Source organism: Chaetura pelagica, unplaced genomic scaffold, assembly GCF_000747805.2.
Source record: "Chaetura pelagica isolate M959 unplaced genomic scaffold, ChaPel_1.0 scaffold377, whole genome shotgun sequence".
In the NCBI taxonomy this organism is placed as follows: Eukaryota; Metazoa; Chordata; class Aves; order Apodiformes; family Apodidae; genus Chaetura; species Chaetura pelagica.
In genome coordinates, this window is record NW_009953908.1 from 140685 (window position 1) to 159525 (window position 18841).

The following is an 18841-nucleotide window of genomic DNA, read 5'->3' on the forward strand; positions in this document are numbered from 1 at the left end:
AGAGCGGTTTCATTTCAGCTTTTCACATGTGTAGTTACAGTTGTTTCAGTCACAGTGGCTTGTGTGTAGTTAGGTCTCATAAAGCCTCTGTGCTGCTGAGGAATGATGACAATAAAAGGCCGAATTGCAGTGCCTCCAGCAAGCAGTTTGCTCTCTGTGGAAGCACGATGACAAAAATTGTCTGAAGCGAATCATTAGTCTGACCTCAGCCAAAAAGCTGACAGGCTTTGGCAAAAAGTGGTGGGTTAAAAGGTCCAGGACAGGAAAAAGAAAAATCTGTGGAGCTTAAAACAGTAGCAAGAGAGAATTAGAAATGCGAAGCTTATCACCTACGGTTGTAACTCAAATTTATTACTATGAGAGTAAATGGATGTAAGCAGCTATAGGTAAATACAGGTTCCTAGGCTTTGCTGGTCTGGACTTACTGTATTTAATCTAACTGGTCTTTCTAGTTTCTGGAATTTTAGCTACCAAATAACTCAAATTTATTACTATGAGAGTAAACGGATGTAAGCAGCTATAGGTTCCTAGGCTTTGCTGATCTGGACTTACTGTATTTAATCTAACTAGTCTTTCTAGTTTCTGGAATTTTAGCTACCAAAGTTTATATAAAGGCTAGAACTAATCAGTCTTTCCCCACTCTGAATGTTTTTGCAGGATCAGTGCTGTGTGACTCCCTTCCCTACCATTTTAAGAATATTTAAATTTCCTCTTCTGTTTAGGCTCTGTCCTACCTAGTATGGGAGCTGATGCTCTGTATTCTGGGTCCCTTCTGTCTCCCCCTGTCCCAGCCCAATTTCTCTTTTCCTAGCAGTGCATTTTTTCATAAAACATGCAGGAAGTTGGCTGAGACCTCTGCATTTGTCAGATTTTGGTGAAATCGGTCAAGAGGGTTTCCTACTAGAGACATTCATGTGGTGTGTTTATACAAAGCTACAAGATGGTGCCCACATGGATTGGACAGCCTCCCAATAGTCATGTTGAATAATCAGCTGGGGAAAATCCCTAGCAGGGACTAGGGGATGTTATTGTTGGAGAATGAGTTTTGTTAGTATAAGGTATGGCTTTGTTAGTTCTGGTATTAGTTAGGGAGAAAATTTGTAATGTTCAGGTGATTTTAAGAAGGAGCTATGAACATGTTAAAATAGACCACTCTTTAAAGTGAGACTAGAGTCCCTGTTTGTTCAGAAGTTTTAGTTTATTAACAAGTCTACAAATGCCAAGTTGGAGAATAAATGTTACAGTAAACTGTTTAAACTGATTTCAGCTTTCACACTTGATAGCAAAAACAAACCATAGATATTTCATATCTAAATGCATGTTAAGAGTGAGTTTAAATACCTGCAGCATGAATTTAACTAGAAAATATGTATTTTATTTTACCAACTACTCCAAGACTAGGTGGTTCTTTGGCTCTAAGTAGTGCTTGGATGAGATTTTCAGGCATGAGGGAAGTTTGATTAGACAGCCGTAACTTCCCCCTGCCCCTCACCCACCTTAAGTATGTGAATGTAGTCCAGTAACCTGTTGTCAGTAATTAGTGCTTGATTCTGGAGGTGTGCCAGAAGAATTGCAGGATAATGTAACTACAGTGAGAAGACTTTTCATCCATGCTGACTTAATAAATTGGGCACTGGTATATTCCTGCCAAAGCTGGGCTGTGACACTTTGGGAATTCCAGCCCTGTGCCAGGGGGTAACTTATATGAGGAAACATCATTGCTACAACTTTATCAAACAGGCAAAGACACTTAAAAAAAATAATTTCTTGATTAAAGATTGCTTGTCCTGGTTTTCTGCCTGGCCTTATATGCTCTCTCTAAGACTAGGCAGCTTCAGGTGTGTGCAGAAAGGAGCCTAGCAAGTGCACTGGGCACTGGCTATGTGCTGTCCTTCAGAGGATGCCCAAGGCAGTATCTACACTTTTATCAGGATCCAAGGCAGAAGAAGGGAGTCTTCCCAGGATGGCAGCCACAGCCAAAGAGGGCATGACTGTTGTTATCTTTCAGCTTTATACTGAGTATGACATGTATGGGATGTAATACTTCGGTCAGTTTTGGGTCACCTGTCTGGTCTGCTTCTCTGCAGGAGGGCTTGCAGGTGTGATCCTTTTTCTGCCCTTTCATTTCTGGCATAAGTTTAGCAGAATCAAGCAGTGACCTTAGTTGCTATTGGAATAAGTGTAAGCAAGAGCCTTTCTGCATACCATTCTCTAGCAATAACTGTAAATGTTGAGTGTTACTAGATCTAAAAGCAGATACAGACTGAAAAACATGCTGTTAACTTTGTAAAGTACAGTTACTTGGAGGAGACTTAACTGGAAAGTACAATTACTAAAAAGAAATTTGATTCTGTCCTGGTTCAAGCAAGGACAGTGGGTTTTGATGAGCTTGATCAGAAGTGAAAGGTGTTGGTTTTACATTATTATGGCAACAGATAATGCACAACAGGTCGGGCTACTTATTTAACTGCCCTATAAATGCAGACTTCTGTTTAGACAAGTCTAGACAGGCAACTACTGCTAGCAACACCAACTGTACTTTGAAGTGTACAGTAGCAGGTTAAGAATGGCATTCTGAGTTTGTGGGATATTTTTCAGTTGTTGCCACAATGTGTAATAAAGATTCTTTTTTGTTACACATCAGCATCCCAAGTGTTCAGTAAAACTGGGAAGTCTAGCTCAGCGGAGCCTGTGTAGCATTCTGAAACAAGCTAGTAATGATGGTATTGTGGCATTTGTTAAGTGGGTGTTTAGGGGTTTGGTTTACTTTTGGTTGTGTTTTTTTGTTTGTTTCTGTGCAGTTTTGGGGGGTTTGGGTTTTGGGGTTTTTGTTTTTTGAGTGGAGAGGTTGTGTATGTAGTTTACCATTGGTTTGATTTTTGGCACTTGGTGTTGAATGCAGTGTTTCTGTAATGGACAAAGATACTGAGATCAGTAAGAACATACTGAAATCTAGTAGAGAGTTCAGCTGGCAGTATCTCATCAAGTTAAACTGAAGGGAATGTTGGCTGCCAGGTGAATCAAATTGTGTTGGCAGCTTGGCAAGAGACCATTCTCTTCTGTGTGTTTCCTGTCAGCCACCAGGCTGGGTGCAACCTCATAAATGGCTTGGACAGGATTAATAGCTTGCAGTTACAGGGAGAGAGAGAGAGAGCACTCCTTTCTGGTTGCTTTTTCTGCTCCATTTACTTTTCTCTGTCTCACATTCTGATTAAGAGTGTGTGATAAACTAATGCATCTTAAGTGGCAGAAAATGAAACCTGTCAAAGTTCTATTTTGATAAGCTAGGAAATGGAATATCCTCACTGTGCAATTTAGTTTTAGAGCTGGGCAAAGGGGATAAGTTGGGGTGGAGGAGGGAAGACCAAGACTCTCCCCTTGGGTAAGCTGAAGAGATGCATTTTTATAATAGGGCCATGATGAATTACAACTGCTGAAAAGGAAGATGGTAACAGGGTGTCGTGTATATATGTTTTAACCATGGCTATAAGAATTGAAATGGCTTCTGTCCTTAAGACTGATCTTTATTTGATGTGTTCTTTTCTCTCATAGGTGATACGTGAAGATTTGGGAATTGGAATTGTAGATTAAACATGCACAAATCAAGCTGAAGGCTTTTGGTTTTGTTCAGTATGGGTCCTGATCTCTCTCTTCAGATATCCTGCTGTATTACAAAACTTGATTTGAGAAAGTTTTAAAAGTAGAATGTCTCTATAATTGCATGTGTTTGTGTGAAGAATGCATTGCCTGGAAAATGTTCACTTTACATCCATTGGACCTGAAGCTACTTTTCACCATCTGAAACATGGTAATGATCCTGCATTTTTAAATGAGTATATCCTACTTAATTCAGAAGAGCAAATTCATTTGAGTTTCCATTGTTTTGTTAGTCTGAAGCTTAAGTCCAAAACTTTGAAGCCAGTTACTTCTACTACAAACATAACTGCAGAGAACTATTTGAACTTGCTAGTCTTGTCAACAACTATTCACAATGAACTGTCTCTTAGTGTAACCTTGTGCTAACTTGGTTACATTGTTTGAATTAAGCACTGGACTATGTCATTTCCATTGTGTATGTACAACTGTAAAAATGTCAAGTTATGCATTGTTGTTGTAACTTAATGGCTAAAAGCTCAAATTCCATAATAAATTATACAGACCTTTTAAAGGCAGTGTCTGAGAAGCTTGAGGGTTTTGTTTTCTTTGCTACACCTACCGAAGTGGTCTGAGACACCCAAGTAGCACAGCACAAAGCCAGCTTTACTTCATTCTGGGTAGCTGTGGGGAAGAGTCTTTCTGCATGTTGTAGCTTTCCCCATGTAACCGATACCCATGTGGTGGGTTAACCTTGTCTGGTTGCTAGGTAATCCAGCCACCTGCTCTCATTCCCTTTCCTCAGTGGGACAAGGAATAAGATGGAAAAACTCACAGGTCAAGATAAATGGGCAAAACAGACTTGATTAAAATTAATTTCAATTTTTTGCTATTTAAAAAGAGGGACAGTGAGAAACAAGGACATAAAAGTAAAACCACTATTCTTTTCCCCCTTGACTTCCAAGGTTTGCCTTTACTCCCTCAGTCCTCTGCCTTCCTTGTGAGTGACAGCAGGGGGCTGGGGAAGGAAGGTTGGGCATAAAATTTGGTCTCTGCTTTTCCTTCCTCACACTTCCCCTGCTCTTGAGGAGTTCACTCCCATGGGCTGCAGTTCTAAAAACTGCTCCAATGGGGTTTCTGTCTGTGGGGTGCATGGAATTATCAGAGGTGTCACCAGCCTGCCTGAGGGGCTCACGTGTCACCAGAACAGCAAATTCAGTAACAAAGTCAATGTTTTCATCAGTGCACAGAGCTCTGAAATTAATGGGCTGAACCTATTATCAATGTATACAAGTACATGACAGAAGTGCCTGTGATAAAAAACACTAAAACTGTTTCTTGATATTTTTTCTTTTTTTTTTTTTTTTTTAGTTACAGGACAAGTCCAGGGATTGGGGACTTAAGTATGTCAGTACAACTAAAGCAAATGCTGAAGAGGCAGAACAGTTAGGCTTTTGCTATGGTGTTATGGTAGCAGTCATTTGGGGTTTTTTGGCAAGGCTTAAAGTCTTTCAAAGTAATTCTGTAAATCAAGGTAGATTGCAATGTTTTGCAGCAATAGTAATTGGTTCTCTGATGGAGCCTACTTTGTTATAAACTGAAATCTGTATAAAATGTTGTTTTAACCGTGTTTTTAAGAGGGGTAATAGTATATAGACAATAGTCAAATTGTACTTTAGTAGATGTAAAGCATTAAGGTACAAATTTTAGCACATGAACTAGTTAAAATGTTGCTGCTAATGACTTACAGCAGATGTCTTGGGTTATAGAAAGAATGTCTAGAATTGGAACAGACCTTAAATAAATGCTTTTAGTTGGCCTAATACATCTTAACTCTGGGAAGCTAGAGAATTCTAATCTCTAATGACTAGAGAACAGTGCTCCCAGAACTTCATACCAAAAGATTATGCTGCATGAGATGGGAGATGGATGGGATTTTCAATCCAAGCAATTTAGCAACTTAAATTACTTACAAAGAGAAAGCTGAAAGACACTCTTGACCTTGCGTTATTGATCTTGCATTTTGTAAAAGCTTGAGGAGCAGATGTAATTTAAAACAGCTTTCACTTATCAAGCAGAATTAAATTAGAACTAGCTTGCTTTTCAAACTCTTCAGTCTCAGGGCTTAAATGACAGCAGCTATTCTATCAGCTTAAAATAGTGCTCCTTCCCTAGTTTCCCTAACCTCTGCCAGCTAACACCTTAATCAAACTCTTGATGACATGCTTTTGAAAGAAGACTATTTTAATTTTTGTATCCACAGAGCAACTGTCTATGCAAGTTCTGAAGTAAGAACAGGCTTGTGACTCTGATTTTTTTTATGGAAGAAATGGGACTGTCTTTCCTTAGTGAAACATTCTTACATGCATAAAATAGGGGCACTACTTAAAGTACTGATGGTATGAGGTCACTAGTCTGGAGATATTCAGTAATCTTGAAAAGAGGGTATAGCTCTAAGCCTACAGTGGCACACCACTTCCTTTTTACCATGTAAAGGTAAGCTGTTAGCTCTTTCTAGACAGTAAGAGATACTTTCCCTTAGTCACTGAAAAGAGCATCCATCAGTAGCGGTTGTATCCAGCTTCTAGAAGGTTTTGCACAGTAAAGAAAGGGCAAACAGGCACTGAAGTTACTTACCTTGATACAATTTGACTTCAGTTAATTCACAAACAGTTTTAGATACAAAGACAGTGAGTGCCACAGGAATACTTCAATTTGCTGTGAAAGGGCAAGTATCATTTACATTCCCCTTTGGAATTAGAGCCTGTAGTCCAGGGTATGTGTATGAGATACAGAGTTTAACCCACAGTAAAACCACAATGTAACTCAAGCAGGTGTATCAGAAAAAAGCATTTATTGTTTAAATGCATAGAATGCTATTTATAGTGTATTACATCATTAATCCAGTGATTTAAGTTTAAATATACAATTAATTAGTATAGAACACAATGGTAGGGTTTGGGGTTTTTTTGTCAGTGACACAGTGGTTTTATTTTGATGTTTTTGTCTCTGATGGATTTTCCCCAGTATCTAGTGTCTTCAGCAGTCTGAAAAGGCCAGCTGCTTCTCGTATCCGACTAAACTCAATGCAGAATGCTTGCACTTCTATAAACAAGTCCTGTACATTAATAATTTTGTTTCTGATTAAAGACTGAAGAAAGACACAAACAAGACGTACCAGGCGGTTCTGAAACAGAAGAGAGTTTCATAATCCAAATGTTTGCAACCAAATCAGGTAAAAGGATTGCTGGCCATCAGCAGTACAACTGAGGCATTTCAGAAGCAATTCTGCTTCAGCACTAACCTTGTTCCCAAGTTGTGCACATACTGCCTATTTTTCTACTTCCCATATTACTACTATTTTAAAAAGGCACTCTGTCTTGTAGTACTCCACTTCTGATTACAGAAGCTTTCTCAAGATTACTCAGGTGCACAAATGAAGTAGCAGATCTACATCTGCACTGTACTTAATTCTTTTATTATGTAATCTCTAATGTCAGAGAGGAGGGATCCTAGCTCAAGATGAGGTCATCACTAGAGTCTTGCTTAGTCTCATTATATATGTTAACACCATAAAGAAAAATTAACAAGCTCCGCATCTCAGAATTCCCAAGTCACTGCATGATTAAGGCACTGCAGCTAGCAAGTGACTGCAGCAGAACTGATCCCACACTTGCTTTGTGGGAAACACTCTATCCCTGAATTAGCACACAACCCTCTTCCTCCATCACGGAAGGAAAGACAGTACGAGGGACACCTGATGGATGGGATCTGGGAAGTGTTCCTCTGTCCTACGGGCTGCTTAGATAGCACCTTGCAAAGCACGCCGGGAGCTGAGAAGTGGAAACCTAGGAAATGGCACCTACACTTTGATCCAGTCACTAACTGCCTGCTTTATACAGAGTACATTCTTCCTCAAGGACAAAAGCAAATGTTATTCTATCATTGAAGTAGTCTCATAGTTCACATTGTGAGATAGAGTTGAACCCAAACTTTTCTCTAAAAGCAACTACATACCGAAGGATTATCAGACAGATAACTTTAATAACAGGAACATGAAACTCAGAACTAAAGTGCAAAAGCAAAATGCTGGCTGACTCCCAGTCTCCCAAGGTTGTGCCTCTTTCACTTTCTATAGCAGTGCATTTCAGAACATCTTGTGTCTCAGTTGCTGTGAGGCCTCATACACAGTATTAACAAATGTTAGATCTCACGAACTTTGCATGCTACTTAGAAAGTAGTATGTGTTCCTTGACACTCTGTTCTTTTTTGTCCCCAGCATGCCTCCAGTACAGCTGCTCTATGGTCTCATTAGCTCCTCTGAGCACAGTGTCCCACTCTGTGGGCAAATTCTCAGCTGCAGCCCAGCTCTGCTGCTGTTGTCCTATTCTGCTACCAAACTAATAGGCACAGCTATTCAGCAGGTCACAGATCAAGCCACCCATGTGTCTCTGGCAGTGTCCCAAAGCAGAGAAGCATCAGCAGCCACAAAAAGATAACAAATGGTTAGTCATCATCTGGAAGGGTACTAAGAAGAACAAAACCACGTTGCACTCATACCCTGTGTACTGCACACAATTTTTGTCTCTGCAGGAGAAGAAGAACAAAACCACGTTGCACCCATACTCTGTGTACTGCACACAATTTTTGTCTCTGCAGCTTAACGATACAGTAGAGCTAGAGAAGGCACTAGATAAGGACACCAAAAAAAGCCTTAGGAAAAGGAACAGCTGCCTTGTTGCAAGAGACTGAAGAAGATGCACTCTTTCAGTATTGAGCAGAAAACACTGAAGCAGGACTTGGTCAAGATCCACAAAGCTTTGGGTAAACTCAATATGGAACAACTTTTCACCAATCACATATCCAAGAAAAAAGTTGTACTTGGCACTTGATGAAACCAACAGATCATTTTAGGATAGAAGGAAGTCACTCACACAACATGTAAGACAACCTGGTGTGTCAAATATGTGGAAACCTCCCTAGGGGGTAAATATCCTTAAACTAAGAGGCTACAACTTGCATGCTGGTACTGAGGAAGTAGGACAGGCTTGGGAAGCAGAGAGTATGGCACTAGGAAAATAGAAGAAGGGTTTTTTGATCTTTGAGGAGATCTGCAAGCTGTTACAGGTTGGTAATAGTCATGATTGAAGGACAAGACTTTCACGTGAATTTTGTAATGTCACCTCAAAGGTCTAAAAGTGGTGGGCACACTTGTACAGGGAAGAAACTTGAAGCTCAAAATTAAGCATAAGGCAAACATCTAATGCTGGGGGGGGGTGAGAAGAGTAACAAACTCTTTGCATGTAAGGACCCGAGTTACATAAAAAATGCAGTTTTGTCAGAGAGAATTGTATTATTTCTACAGAAAGAGAACAGTAATTCCCTGCAAAACTTCATAAAGAGGTGAAGAAGCATCTGTTGAGCACTATGAAGAACTGCACAGTGCATTAGTGGGAAAAAGAAAAGTGCCTTTCAAATAAAGAGGCGGTAAGACACAATAACTTACTGCTATCAACCTTATAAAAATCTCCTATTACACAGACCAATATATGAGATCATTCTTCCTAACCAATTTACTGAAGTACTCACCTGCATATATTTATCTTTAATCTGTTCACAGGTGGAAATACAGTTGGAGATATACAGATGAATAAATTCAGGTGGGAGATCAACTGCAGTAGTAAGCCTGTTTAAATTAAAAATACCAGTGGTTTGTGAAGCCAAAAATCTAATCAGAGTCCATTGCAAAACAAATGAATTAGACTTGTGATATTAGTTTATTCCCAGTCATGTCATACAGAGCTGGTTTCTGACAGCTTCCACAGACAAATTTCTAATAATTTAAATTCCTTCAGTAAGAATCCAGAACTTTTTTTAACTCTGATACAGCACAGAAGCTGAGTCAGATCAGTTTCTAGTATATTAAACATACCTATAAACATTTGCTATATATTTCACAAATGAGTCAATGAGGCTACATTCCAATTTACAATTAAGTCCCCGAGCTGTCCCAGTACCAAGATTCTTCTGCAGTAAGCTTTGCAGTACAATTTTACTTATTCATATTTGAATTTCAGGTACTGAATGTAGATGCTGAAGTCCTTCTTTAAGTATACAACTGGAATAACTCCTTTGTTACAGCAAAAAGAGACGTTTCCTTAGTTCCTTCAGATTCAAATTTTACTGAAGTTTTAGATAAGAATATACACTAAATGTAGAACTGCCATAAAATTACAAAAGAATTTGACTGAAGTAACTCTAATCACAGTCCTATTTCATGAAGTGAAAGGAGGGCAATAGGAAAAACAGTGCATGTTTTTAGACATTGAAGTTTCAAGTTTTTGTCTTATTTAACTTATAGATCAATGCCTCTCTGTTTGCACTGACAGTCATTTTTCAGTTTGAGGAAAGTTATCCCTAAGGTGAACCAGCCTGCCTGACTGATGGGGTAGCAGCTATCCTGGACAGGAGTAAAAACTCTTTTCCTACCATTTCTCCACGTCATGATCATTAGCCCAACATCAGGGCAGTAAACTGCTCAGTCTGCACTAGTAGGGCGAGAGTTATTTCAGAAACAAAGTGTTTCTCTCCTCAAATGATAGCTGAGGTCTGATTCAACTCCATTGCAAAGGGACTGCTGAGCAAGGCTGACTTGTGAGTTCACATTCAGTAATTGCCAAGAAATGAAAAAAAGTGGGAGAAATGTACTTTCATAGCTTGTGGGGATTAGCTTTTTGACAAGTTTTCCCATTGAAGGGACTAAATTCTGTTAAGAAAATGAGTTGTACTTATATGCAGAAGTTATTCCCAGTGGAGACAGGGCATGACCATAAAACAGGATGGCTATTTAACAATACCACCTTTTGTTCACTTCAGCTGCATCAGGAATCCAAGCTGGGCTTTAAGCAGATCAGCTGTATGGCAAGAGCTTTTTGTGGAGGATTCTCAGAATAAATGCCCTCGGTCCCACTGCAGTTTTCTATTTTCCACACAAGCACACCTCAAGAAGGATCAAAATTAACATTTTCAGATGTTGTAATAAAACACAACTGCTACCTCAGAAGAGAGAAGCTAGAGATGAGGCTGTTTTTTAGAGAGGCAAAAAGAGGGTGAGTTCTTCATCAGGAATAAGAAGATGGTGACCCATTAGAGGGAGTGACACTTACTGCAGTGACAAAAGCATACACATCCAGTAACTGGTCATCTCTGCAAGTCAGTGAGTAAACTTACACCTTCCTGGGCCAAAGGACATGTTTCTGCTAGTGAAATTCAGATATTAACCGGGGGTCTGATTTGTAAGTAAAACTAGACAGAATATATATTGCAATGACAGGCTGCCTTAAGTTATACCCATTTTAAAGAGTTTTGAGCTGAAAATATCAAACAGTTGGATAAATTACTTTTCTAGTAATTATCAACTCCAGTTGAAGTTATCCACAGCACAGAATGTATTTCCCTATTCTTTTCCAAGTAGAAACACTTTGCCAATACTGAAGAGTAACACGTGTTTTCTTTGAATAAGCCTCTCCATTCTTGGGTTAGGGATGAAAGATTAAGTAGCATAGCACCTGTGCAAGAAATGTGCTTCTTTACCATACCTAACATGATGAAATAATGAATATGAATTATAGTGATTTTAATTAAAATAGAAAATATTTCCTTATAAAAAAAATCTAAACAATCATTATGAAAAAAAAAATATGTATATGCCTCCAGTCACATCCTTCTGCTAGGAAACTGAGGTTGTTTTTTTTCTTGATAAGCACTTTTGCTGCTGCTAGTATGAAGCTGTTAACATTACATTCAAATTTTCAATAACATTGCTGTAAAAATGAATTTTAAAATGGGCAGGTTTCCATGAACTTAGTGCTGGAGATGTTTGAGAGGTTCAATTCTTTAAAACCAACTAAGAGCTAACTTTACAAATTTAATCTGGACCTTTATAATAAGAGATTTTTCTTTAACTACAGGTACCACCAATAAGGAATGACATGAAGAGGAAGTAAAGCTTTTCCAGTAGTCACAAAAAGCTACAAATCCATAGTGCATGCTTCCTCTGCAGGATTAATCAGACCACACAAAGTTTAAGTCTTAATAATAAGAAAGTATTAAAAAAACAAAGCCAAATAACACCAACATCATTGAAAAATTGAAAAGAAAATGATAGTTTGCTACTCTTTTCCTTCACTGCAATCTGACAATAAGTCTTCTATTCAACTCCTGTTACTTTTGGTAGACTTTAGAATGCATCAAAAGGCAGCCCCTTGGCCAAGCCTCACAACCACTCAATAACTGTTCAGTTATTTTACATACTTAAGAAATCTTTCTTACATTTGAGACAGTACTCACCGATTGACAACTTCCATTGAATGTAAGGACATATCCATGTTGACCAAGACAGAAAAATACTCTGTTATCTGACTAGACTGCATCAGTTTCAGTAACATTTCTATAGCTACTAAAGGATTGTTTTCAACCAGGTCTGGCAATTTGGCAGGAGTGAGACCAATATGGTAAACAAGCTTGGGGTCCTTTTCCAGTTCTCCCAGGAGCTGTAAAGAAAAAAAGATTCAGTTGCTTGATTTTTTTCTTAACTAGTCACATTAATGCTTGAAGAAACTGTTATAAAATACATCTGAGCTACAGCAGAATTACAGCCCCTTAGATTTAGACATTGCTATTGAAAGACACTGGAGGTATACTTTACAATTTTTCTGTGAAGGCAAAACTGTGCCCATAAAACCTTTACTAAGGCATTTAACAGTCTTGAATCAGTGCATGGCAAAGAATGGAGGAAAAAAATACAAACTAAAAGTTTCAGCCTCCTTTAGTTTCCTGTTTAGCAGAAAGAAACCTCAATTTCAAGTTCAGTTATCAGAAAAAGTTCTGCAAACAAGATATTTTATAGTGCTAGCATAATCACTATCAAAAAAGCCCACTGAAATAAATGGTTCTACTATCAAATTGAAGAAAAACAAAAATTAATTCAGCACTGGCATTTTCAAAATAATTACTTAGAAAAGTTTCCACAGAAGCATGAACAACTTCGTTATAAGAAGGGTTTTTCATGCAAAAAAAAATATTGGTGCCACTTATCGATCAACTGTAACACTGTCAACTCAACGCTAGAAGCTTAAAGATGTCTTCCTTATTCATACAAGCCCATGTAAAAACCCAATTGTTTTTACTATTTAAAGTGCTTGGAGATTTCTGAATCCAAATACTGATCACGTGGTCTAAGTTTTTTTAATACATGACTTAACAGACAGCTTTATAGAAAATCATTTTAGACAGAAAAGTGCATGATACTTTACCTGTGTTTGCTGTGGGGAAGTCAAAGGACTTTTAAAAGCTTTCGCCATGATTCTTTTAATCTCAACTCCAGTGCTGTTCTTAACACACATTGACTTATCCCACTGAATTGTGTGATCTGGCTCTATTGGATTTAACCATGCCAATTCATCCTCACATATATGGAGTGGAGGTGGTGGTCGAATGAACTCTGGTCGAAAGTGGCCTAAAAAACCAACAACGTGAAATATTTTTTAAACTCCAGGTACTCAATTTTCTATCAGTACAAAAAACCCTGAAGGCCCCATTTCTTTATGCTGTTATAACACTAAGAACAGCATTACAATCTTACTTGCCTCCCAGACAAACATTCCTGAGTTTAATTGATGCTGTTACATTAGCCTGTTTTCCCTCTTGATTCATACTGCTAAGTTATCGATTCTGTCATTTGTCTGTTTTCCTTCCACAGTAACTGCTTCTTTGAATGTGTTAACAGTCAATGCAGACCTTAGTGTACAAGGCCAAGATCTGAGGAGCATCAGGCCCAGTGTTTTAGCCAACAGATGACACTGGTAACAGCTTCAAAGCAGACTTCAGATTTTTAAAAGTCTGGAAAGGTGAACACTATGGAATCACATATAGAGACAGCCTGACACAGTTTTGCACTGTTTCATTTGTTTTCATCCCCATTTCATACCTTGAAAATACTTCTGAATTACATTACATTACATGTGGAAAAGTATAGCGATATAGCATGAAGTAAGTTACAGAAACAAAGATGTGGAAAGGCACATACTTTCTATAGGAGGTTTTGGTCCACTCACTAAGGCTTCTGTGATCTGGGAGGCGACAGAGCTGTCAAAACCGGAGTTGGAAGAATCTGGGTCAGGATCGCTGAGAATGCTGGGGAAGCTGGCCTTGCTCTGTGTTGGCAACTCAGACTGACGTTCTGAAAGAAGGCCAGTCCATAATATTAAAGCATAAAATTGAAACAGAGATGCCTGGAATACTAAAAGCAATGAGAAACAATCAGCTTTAGACAAGAACATGAAATTCGGTACCCAAGAGTGCCAGCTGACAAGTGAGGGACAGAGGCACAAAGCAAGCACAAAGAAATAGTAATGAATCTGAAACATACTCTTGACTTCAGAAAAGGTAAGCACTGATGTAATCTGCTTCTAAAAGCACATTAGTAGATTCACACAGCACTCCTCAAAGAGGTCACGTGCTTTATCCAGTTTTGCAACCACTTTTTCTCAGAGCCAGGCAAGTGAAAAATCTACTCAGATCCATTAACAGACTCAGCAACAATAACAGCCATACTAGACCTGAAGTCAGCTCTTCACATTTATCCAACACATTTTAGGGGCACTGCATGAGCTACTTCTGCATTCAGTGACAAGCTACAGCAAGTGCTTGTGTGGGAAAAGATGGAGATTGTTATGTGATTCTACACAGAGCGTTATATTAAAGCATAACTGAGAGAGGGAGCTGAAAGTGCCCCTTTAAAGGCCAAATGACAGAACATAAGCTACATAAAAATAATACTAAATTTAGTATGTATAACAGAAGACTTGAATAAACTGGTCAAAAAGAAATGATGAGGCTCAGGACTTGCACTGTCAGATTTTCAGCTGTTCTGTCACAATCTACCATTCTTCTGTACCTAAACTCTAAACATCTGATCTTCTGTATCCTATTATTTTGAGACATGTTTTCCATTGCTTGGGCAAAAAAACACAATCCCAAAACAAACCCCAACAGACATAAACCAAAAAAACACCCACTGCAGAACACCACCTTAGACTACACCCCTCCACACCCAGAGAACATTAAGCAGCAGATTAAGCCTTACGTAATCTGATGTCCAAAACTTTTGGTACCACACAAAGAACCCTAGAAAAAGTTCTACGTGAAACTAAACACCACTCCTGACTAATGAAGTCATTTAGTGTACTGTCCCTATCACTTACAAACAAAGTGTGCTTACTCCTTTTTGTGCAAGTATATCCCTTCCCAACTTCCCATGCATATGAACACTACTTCGTATGACTCTACCAAATCCACAAGAGATGCTGAAATTGTGAATGGCAAGAGGATTCTCAAAACAAAGCAGCACCCATTGCTAATTTTTTTTTTTTCTTTCTGTCCTACTTTATCCAATTATTCCAGTTCATGCAAACATTTGAATGTATGCACACTGAAGTGGCACAGTAAGCCATGGTTTTCTCTGAAAGGCAGCATTTAGCATACTGTCCAGTTATTTTAAAAAAGTATTTTGAAGTCCAAATGAGTTCATTTATAAAACATGTCTCCAGCTTTAGAAACTGTTTCAAACTCCAGCTTGTGAATACTTTTAAGTTAGCCACTGAACAGAAGGGTTGATTCTACAAATAAAGTTATCTGAAATAAAAAAGTGTCTTATCAGTTTTTATTTATAGTCTAGAATTTCAATCTATCAGATGGTTAACATAAAGTTGTTGGTATCCTCATAATCTCAAATGGTTTATGAAGCTTAATTAGAAATATAAAAAGTTTAAGTTACAGTCCTTCAATTCAGTGATTTTAGATGCCTGCATGAGCCCTTAGCTATATGCAATGAAGCTCAAAAGCTCATCCTCAGTGCTTCAAGGACTGGATCAACAGTTTCAGGTAGGCAAAAGCAAGAATTAGAATGTGCTGATTTAACAAGACAGAATATAGCCCCTTGAATTAAGACTAATCACTTGGCCTCCCTTATGGAGCTATTTTTTTTTTACAGGTAAAAAGAAACTTCTTTTGATTCTTGAAGGAAAGTTCTACAATGTATTATGAACTTCACTCTAATGCAGCTCAATTACTCTTAAATCAAACAAGGGATAGAAGACAGTTAGGAGCACTTTGCCAGAAGTGCCTGCAACTGGAATAAAGTGACATTTTTGATGTGGTGACACACCAGATCAAAACCAAGTCATAAGGACAGACGGACCAAAGGGAAAAGAGAACAAGCAAGTTTTAGTACTTGTTCCCAAGGTGCTGTATTCCCACACCTTACTTTTTTGGGAGGAAAAGCCCAAAAGAAGCCAAAACCAACATGGACAACAACAAAACCAAAGAAAACCACACCCAGAAAAACAACCATACAGTTGCAAGTCAATTGTCAAAAAAAAAAAAAAAGGAAAAAAAAAGGATTGATACAGATAGACTGATTTTTAAAAAATTAATGCTTTCTAAATTATTTTTAAGGGCCACTAAGTCTTAAAGCTGTTATGTTCTACAAAATGTGGGGGGAAAGGGTGTAAATGCAGCCCCTTAAATGTTGTATCTAAGCACCACAATACAAGTATTTATGCACTGTCAGCATCACAGCTTCATCTTGCATGTTGAATCATTAGGAGAGATATACTGAAAACTTCTGAAAAACTCACCAACCTTTCAAAAATGACAAATACTCAAGAAGCATCACGATATTAAGATGAACAGATAACTTATCTTCTAAGAAAGTGATTAAAAAGCAGACATTTATTCTAGGGAGCTATAGGAAAAAGCCTGAGAAAGAGAGCAGAAAGTTTTTTCAGATGGATGTTGTTTTTACATAACTCCTGTAACTGCTCAAAAAAACCTCATTATGCAAGTTTACTGTCTTATGTAAGTAATGATACAAACACATCTCACAGGGCTTAATTTGTACTGTACTTTAAGCCACCAGCATCTTCTGTTTTAAAAAAGAACAAAATAAAATTGATGGCCTAGACCACCCATTCATACAACTACAGTTTTGAAGTTCTCTGTATATTTTATTTCTAATGAAAACAACCTGTTCTGAAGGCAAACACAGCACCAAGGGGAAAACAAATGAAAAAACTCTAGGGTTCTTTAGGCATCACATATGCCTTCTGATAAAAAACACAAGTTACCTCAAGTTTCACAAAACCTGAATGCACAAAAGCATTCTAGAAAACATAGACAGGATGAACAGAGCAAGAACCTGAAGAGTTGGTTTCCCCCTTGAAGGTATGTTAGGGTGTTCACCTTACATTTTCAAAAGATCTGACTCTGGAAAGGCTACCTAAGGAAGACAATAGAGGATATTTGTGGACTGTGAACAGGGAACAGCACATCACAGTATAACAAACCAGTGAAAGAGTCTACAGAAAAAAAACCGACAACAAAAAAAACAAAACACACACACAAAAAAAACCCAAACAGGAAAAATTACAACACCAAGATATAACTGCAGGATGGAAAAAGCCTAGTTACTGCCTGACCTCAGAGCTGGGAACCACACTGCAGAGATATAGAAGTGGAATGGTGAGTTTTTAAGCAAGTAGATCCATTTGCATATACCTAGGAAAAAACCCTACTATTTTTTTGCTGTCCAAACTGGTTCCTTATTCCCAACAATATTTTCATAATTCAGATTAGGTCCAGATGTGACTCATCAGTCAACAGGATCAGAACAATCATGTTCCTTCTCCTTTTCTCCTGTCAAAGGATAAGCATCACACTGCTTTTCTTTTCAATCTAGTAAAAGTAGACCACCTTCCCACTCTTGAGCTAGTGCTGCAATATCTGACTTTATTTTGTAAAAGTGAAGATACAATTGTAATAGCCAACTTCCCAGATGCAGCTGAAGTACTGGCATGTGACAACATGACGATTGCGCTCTGTTCTATCATACTAGGAATACTGCAGAGAGTGAAAAGGGATAAAAATACACACAGAAATCAAAACAAATCTTAGATTGGGTTTGAAGACCCTAAAGCACAGTTCGACCTTTTTCTTATTTAGGATAAACAAGAGTGTTTCTCAGGAAACTCACGGCTACATTACAATTAGCATTTCCATTCATAATTGAATTACAGCTGCAATTCTTCCTTACCTGCTAATGCCAGCTGAAGCCCACTTATGTCCACGGACTGGGCCATGTTCCCCACGTCCATTGAAGCAATCTGCCGAGGAGTCTTCTTGAACAGCTCTCTAGGGGGGGCCAACATCAGTTGAGAAAGAAAGAATTTTTCTGGAGGAGTTATGGGAGGCAAGAAGCCTGTGGATACACAACAAAAAACAATCCTGGATTGGTAAGGCAGTAGCATTACTGTTTTCCATATGTTTCACACAGAACAAGAAAACTAAAACGCAAAATGTAATTATGGCAAGGTAAGTGCAACTGAACAGTCTCTGTAAGTACATACAGACCTGCTACTTCCTTCACTCCCCCATCCTCATCCCTGGAAGTGTTCAAGGCCGGGTTGGATGGGGCTCTGAGCAACCTGGTCTAGTGGGAGGTGTCCCTGCTCATGGCAGAGGGTTGGAACCGGAGGATCTTTAAGGTCCCTTCCAAACCAAACCCTTCTGTGTTCCTCAAGTGATGTAAAACACAGCGTTATACTGATCAGTATGGTTCATCTCGACAACAAACATTTGATGCTCAGGCAGTCACAGTGGTTTCCTTACATGCTTTCCAGTTTAGGCAACTATTAAATATGACTAGGCGTTCCGATACCTTCTGTAAATTCCAAAGTCATTTTTTTAGAAACTGATGTACCCGTTGCTGTCACGCTCGCATTTACTGAAGAGGGGAAAAGCGTCCGACTCTCGCGCCTTTTAACCTTTGTTTCGCAGCTCTAAAAGCTGCCAAAACCCTCCTCGCACCCCCAGCTTTCTGTAACGCCACCGCAACCCCCTGCTGCGACCCAACCTGACGCGGGGAAAAAACAATATTCCCCACCGCCTTTTCCATAACGGGGAAAGCTCAAGAGGCGGGGCGGGAAGCCGAGCCCGGGCAGGGCTCAGCCAACCCCCCCGGGAGACGGGACCCACCGGAGAGCGGCGTCCGCTCGGCCTCGTCGCCGCCCCGCTCGGGCGCGGGGTTGAGGAGGTGGGCGAAGACGGCGGCGAAGGGGTTGGCGGCGAGGGGCTCGGTGCGGTACATCTCCCAGAGCAGGTAGAGCGCGGTGAGGCGCTGCGCCGGGCT

At 39.1% G+C, this 18841-nt stretch overlaps 1 protein-coding gene across 1 annotated transcript in view; it reads right to left on the reverse strand.

Annotated features, from left to right (window-relative positions):
• Positions 1-6435: 6435 nt before the first annotated feature.
• CNOT11 (CCR4-NOT transcription complex, subunit 11) overlaps positions 6436-18841 on the reverse strand; it is a 14756-nt gene continuing 2350 nt past the window's right edge. The window contains exons 2-8 of the mRNA XM_010001433.1: positions 18688-18839; positions 17747-17911; positions 13682-13834; positions 12909-13111; positions 11944-12146; positions 9184-9280; positions 6436-6781 (exon numbers count right to left, since the gene is read on the reverse strand). Coding sequence (XP_009999735.1) covers positions 6584-6781; positions 9184-9280; positions 11944-12146; positions 12909-13111; positions 13682-13834; positions 17747-17911; positions 18688-18839 — 1171 coding nt within the window. The 3' untranslated portion in view covers positions 6436-6583. The remainder of the gene's footprint in view (positions 6782-9183; positions 9281-11943; positions 12147-12908; positions 13112-13681; positions 13835-17746; positions 17912-18687; positions 18840-18841) is intronic.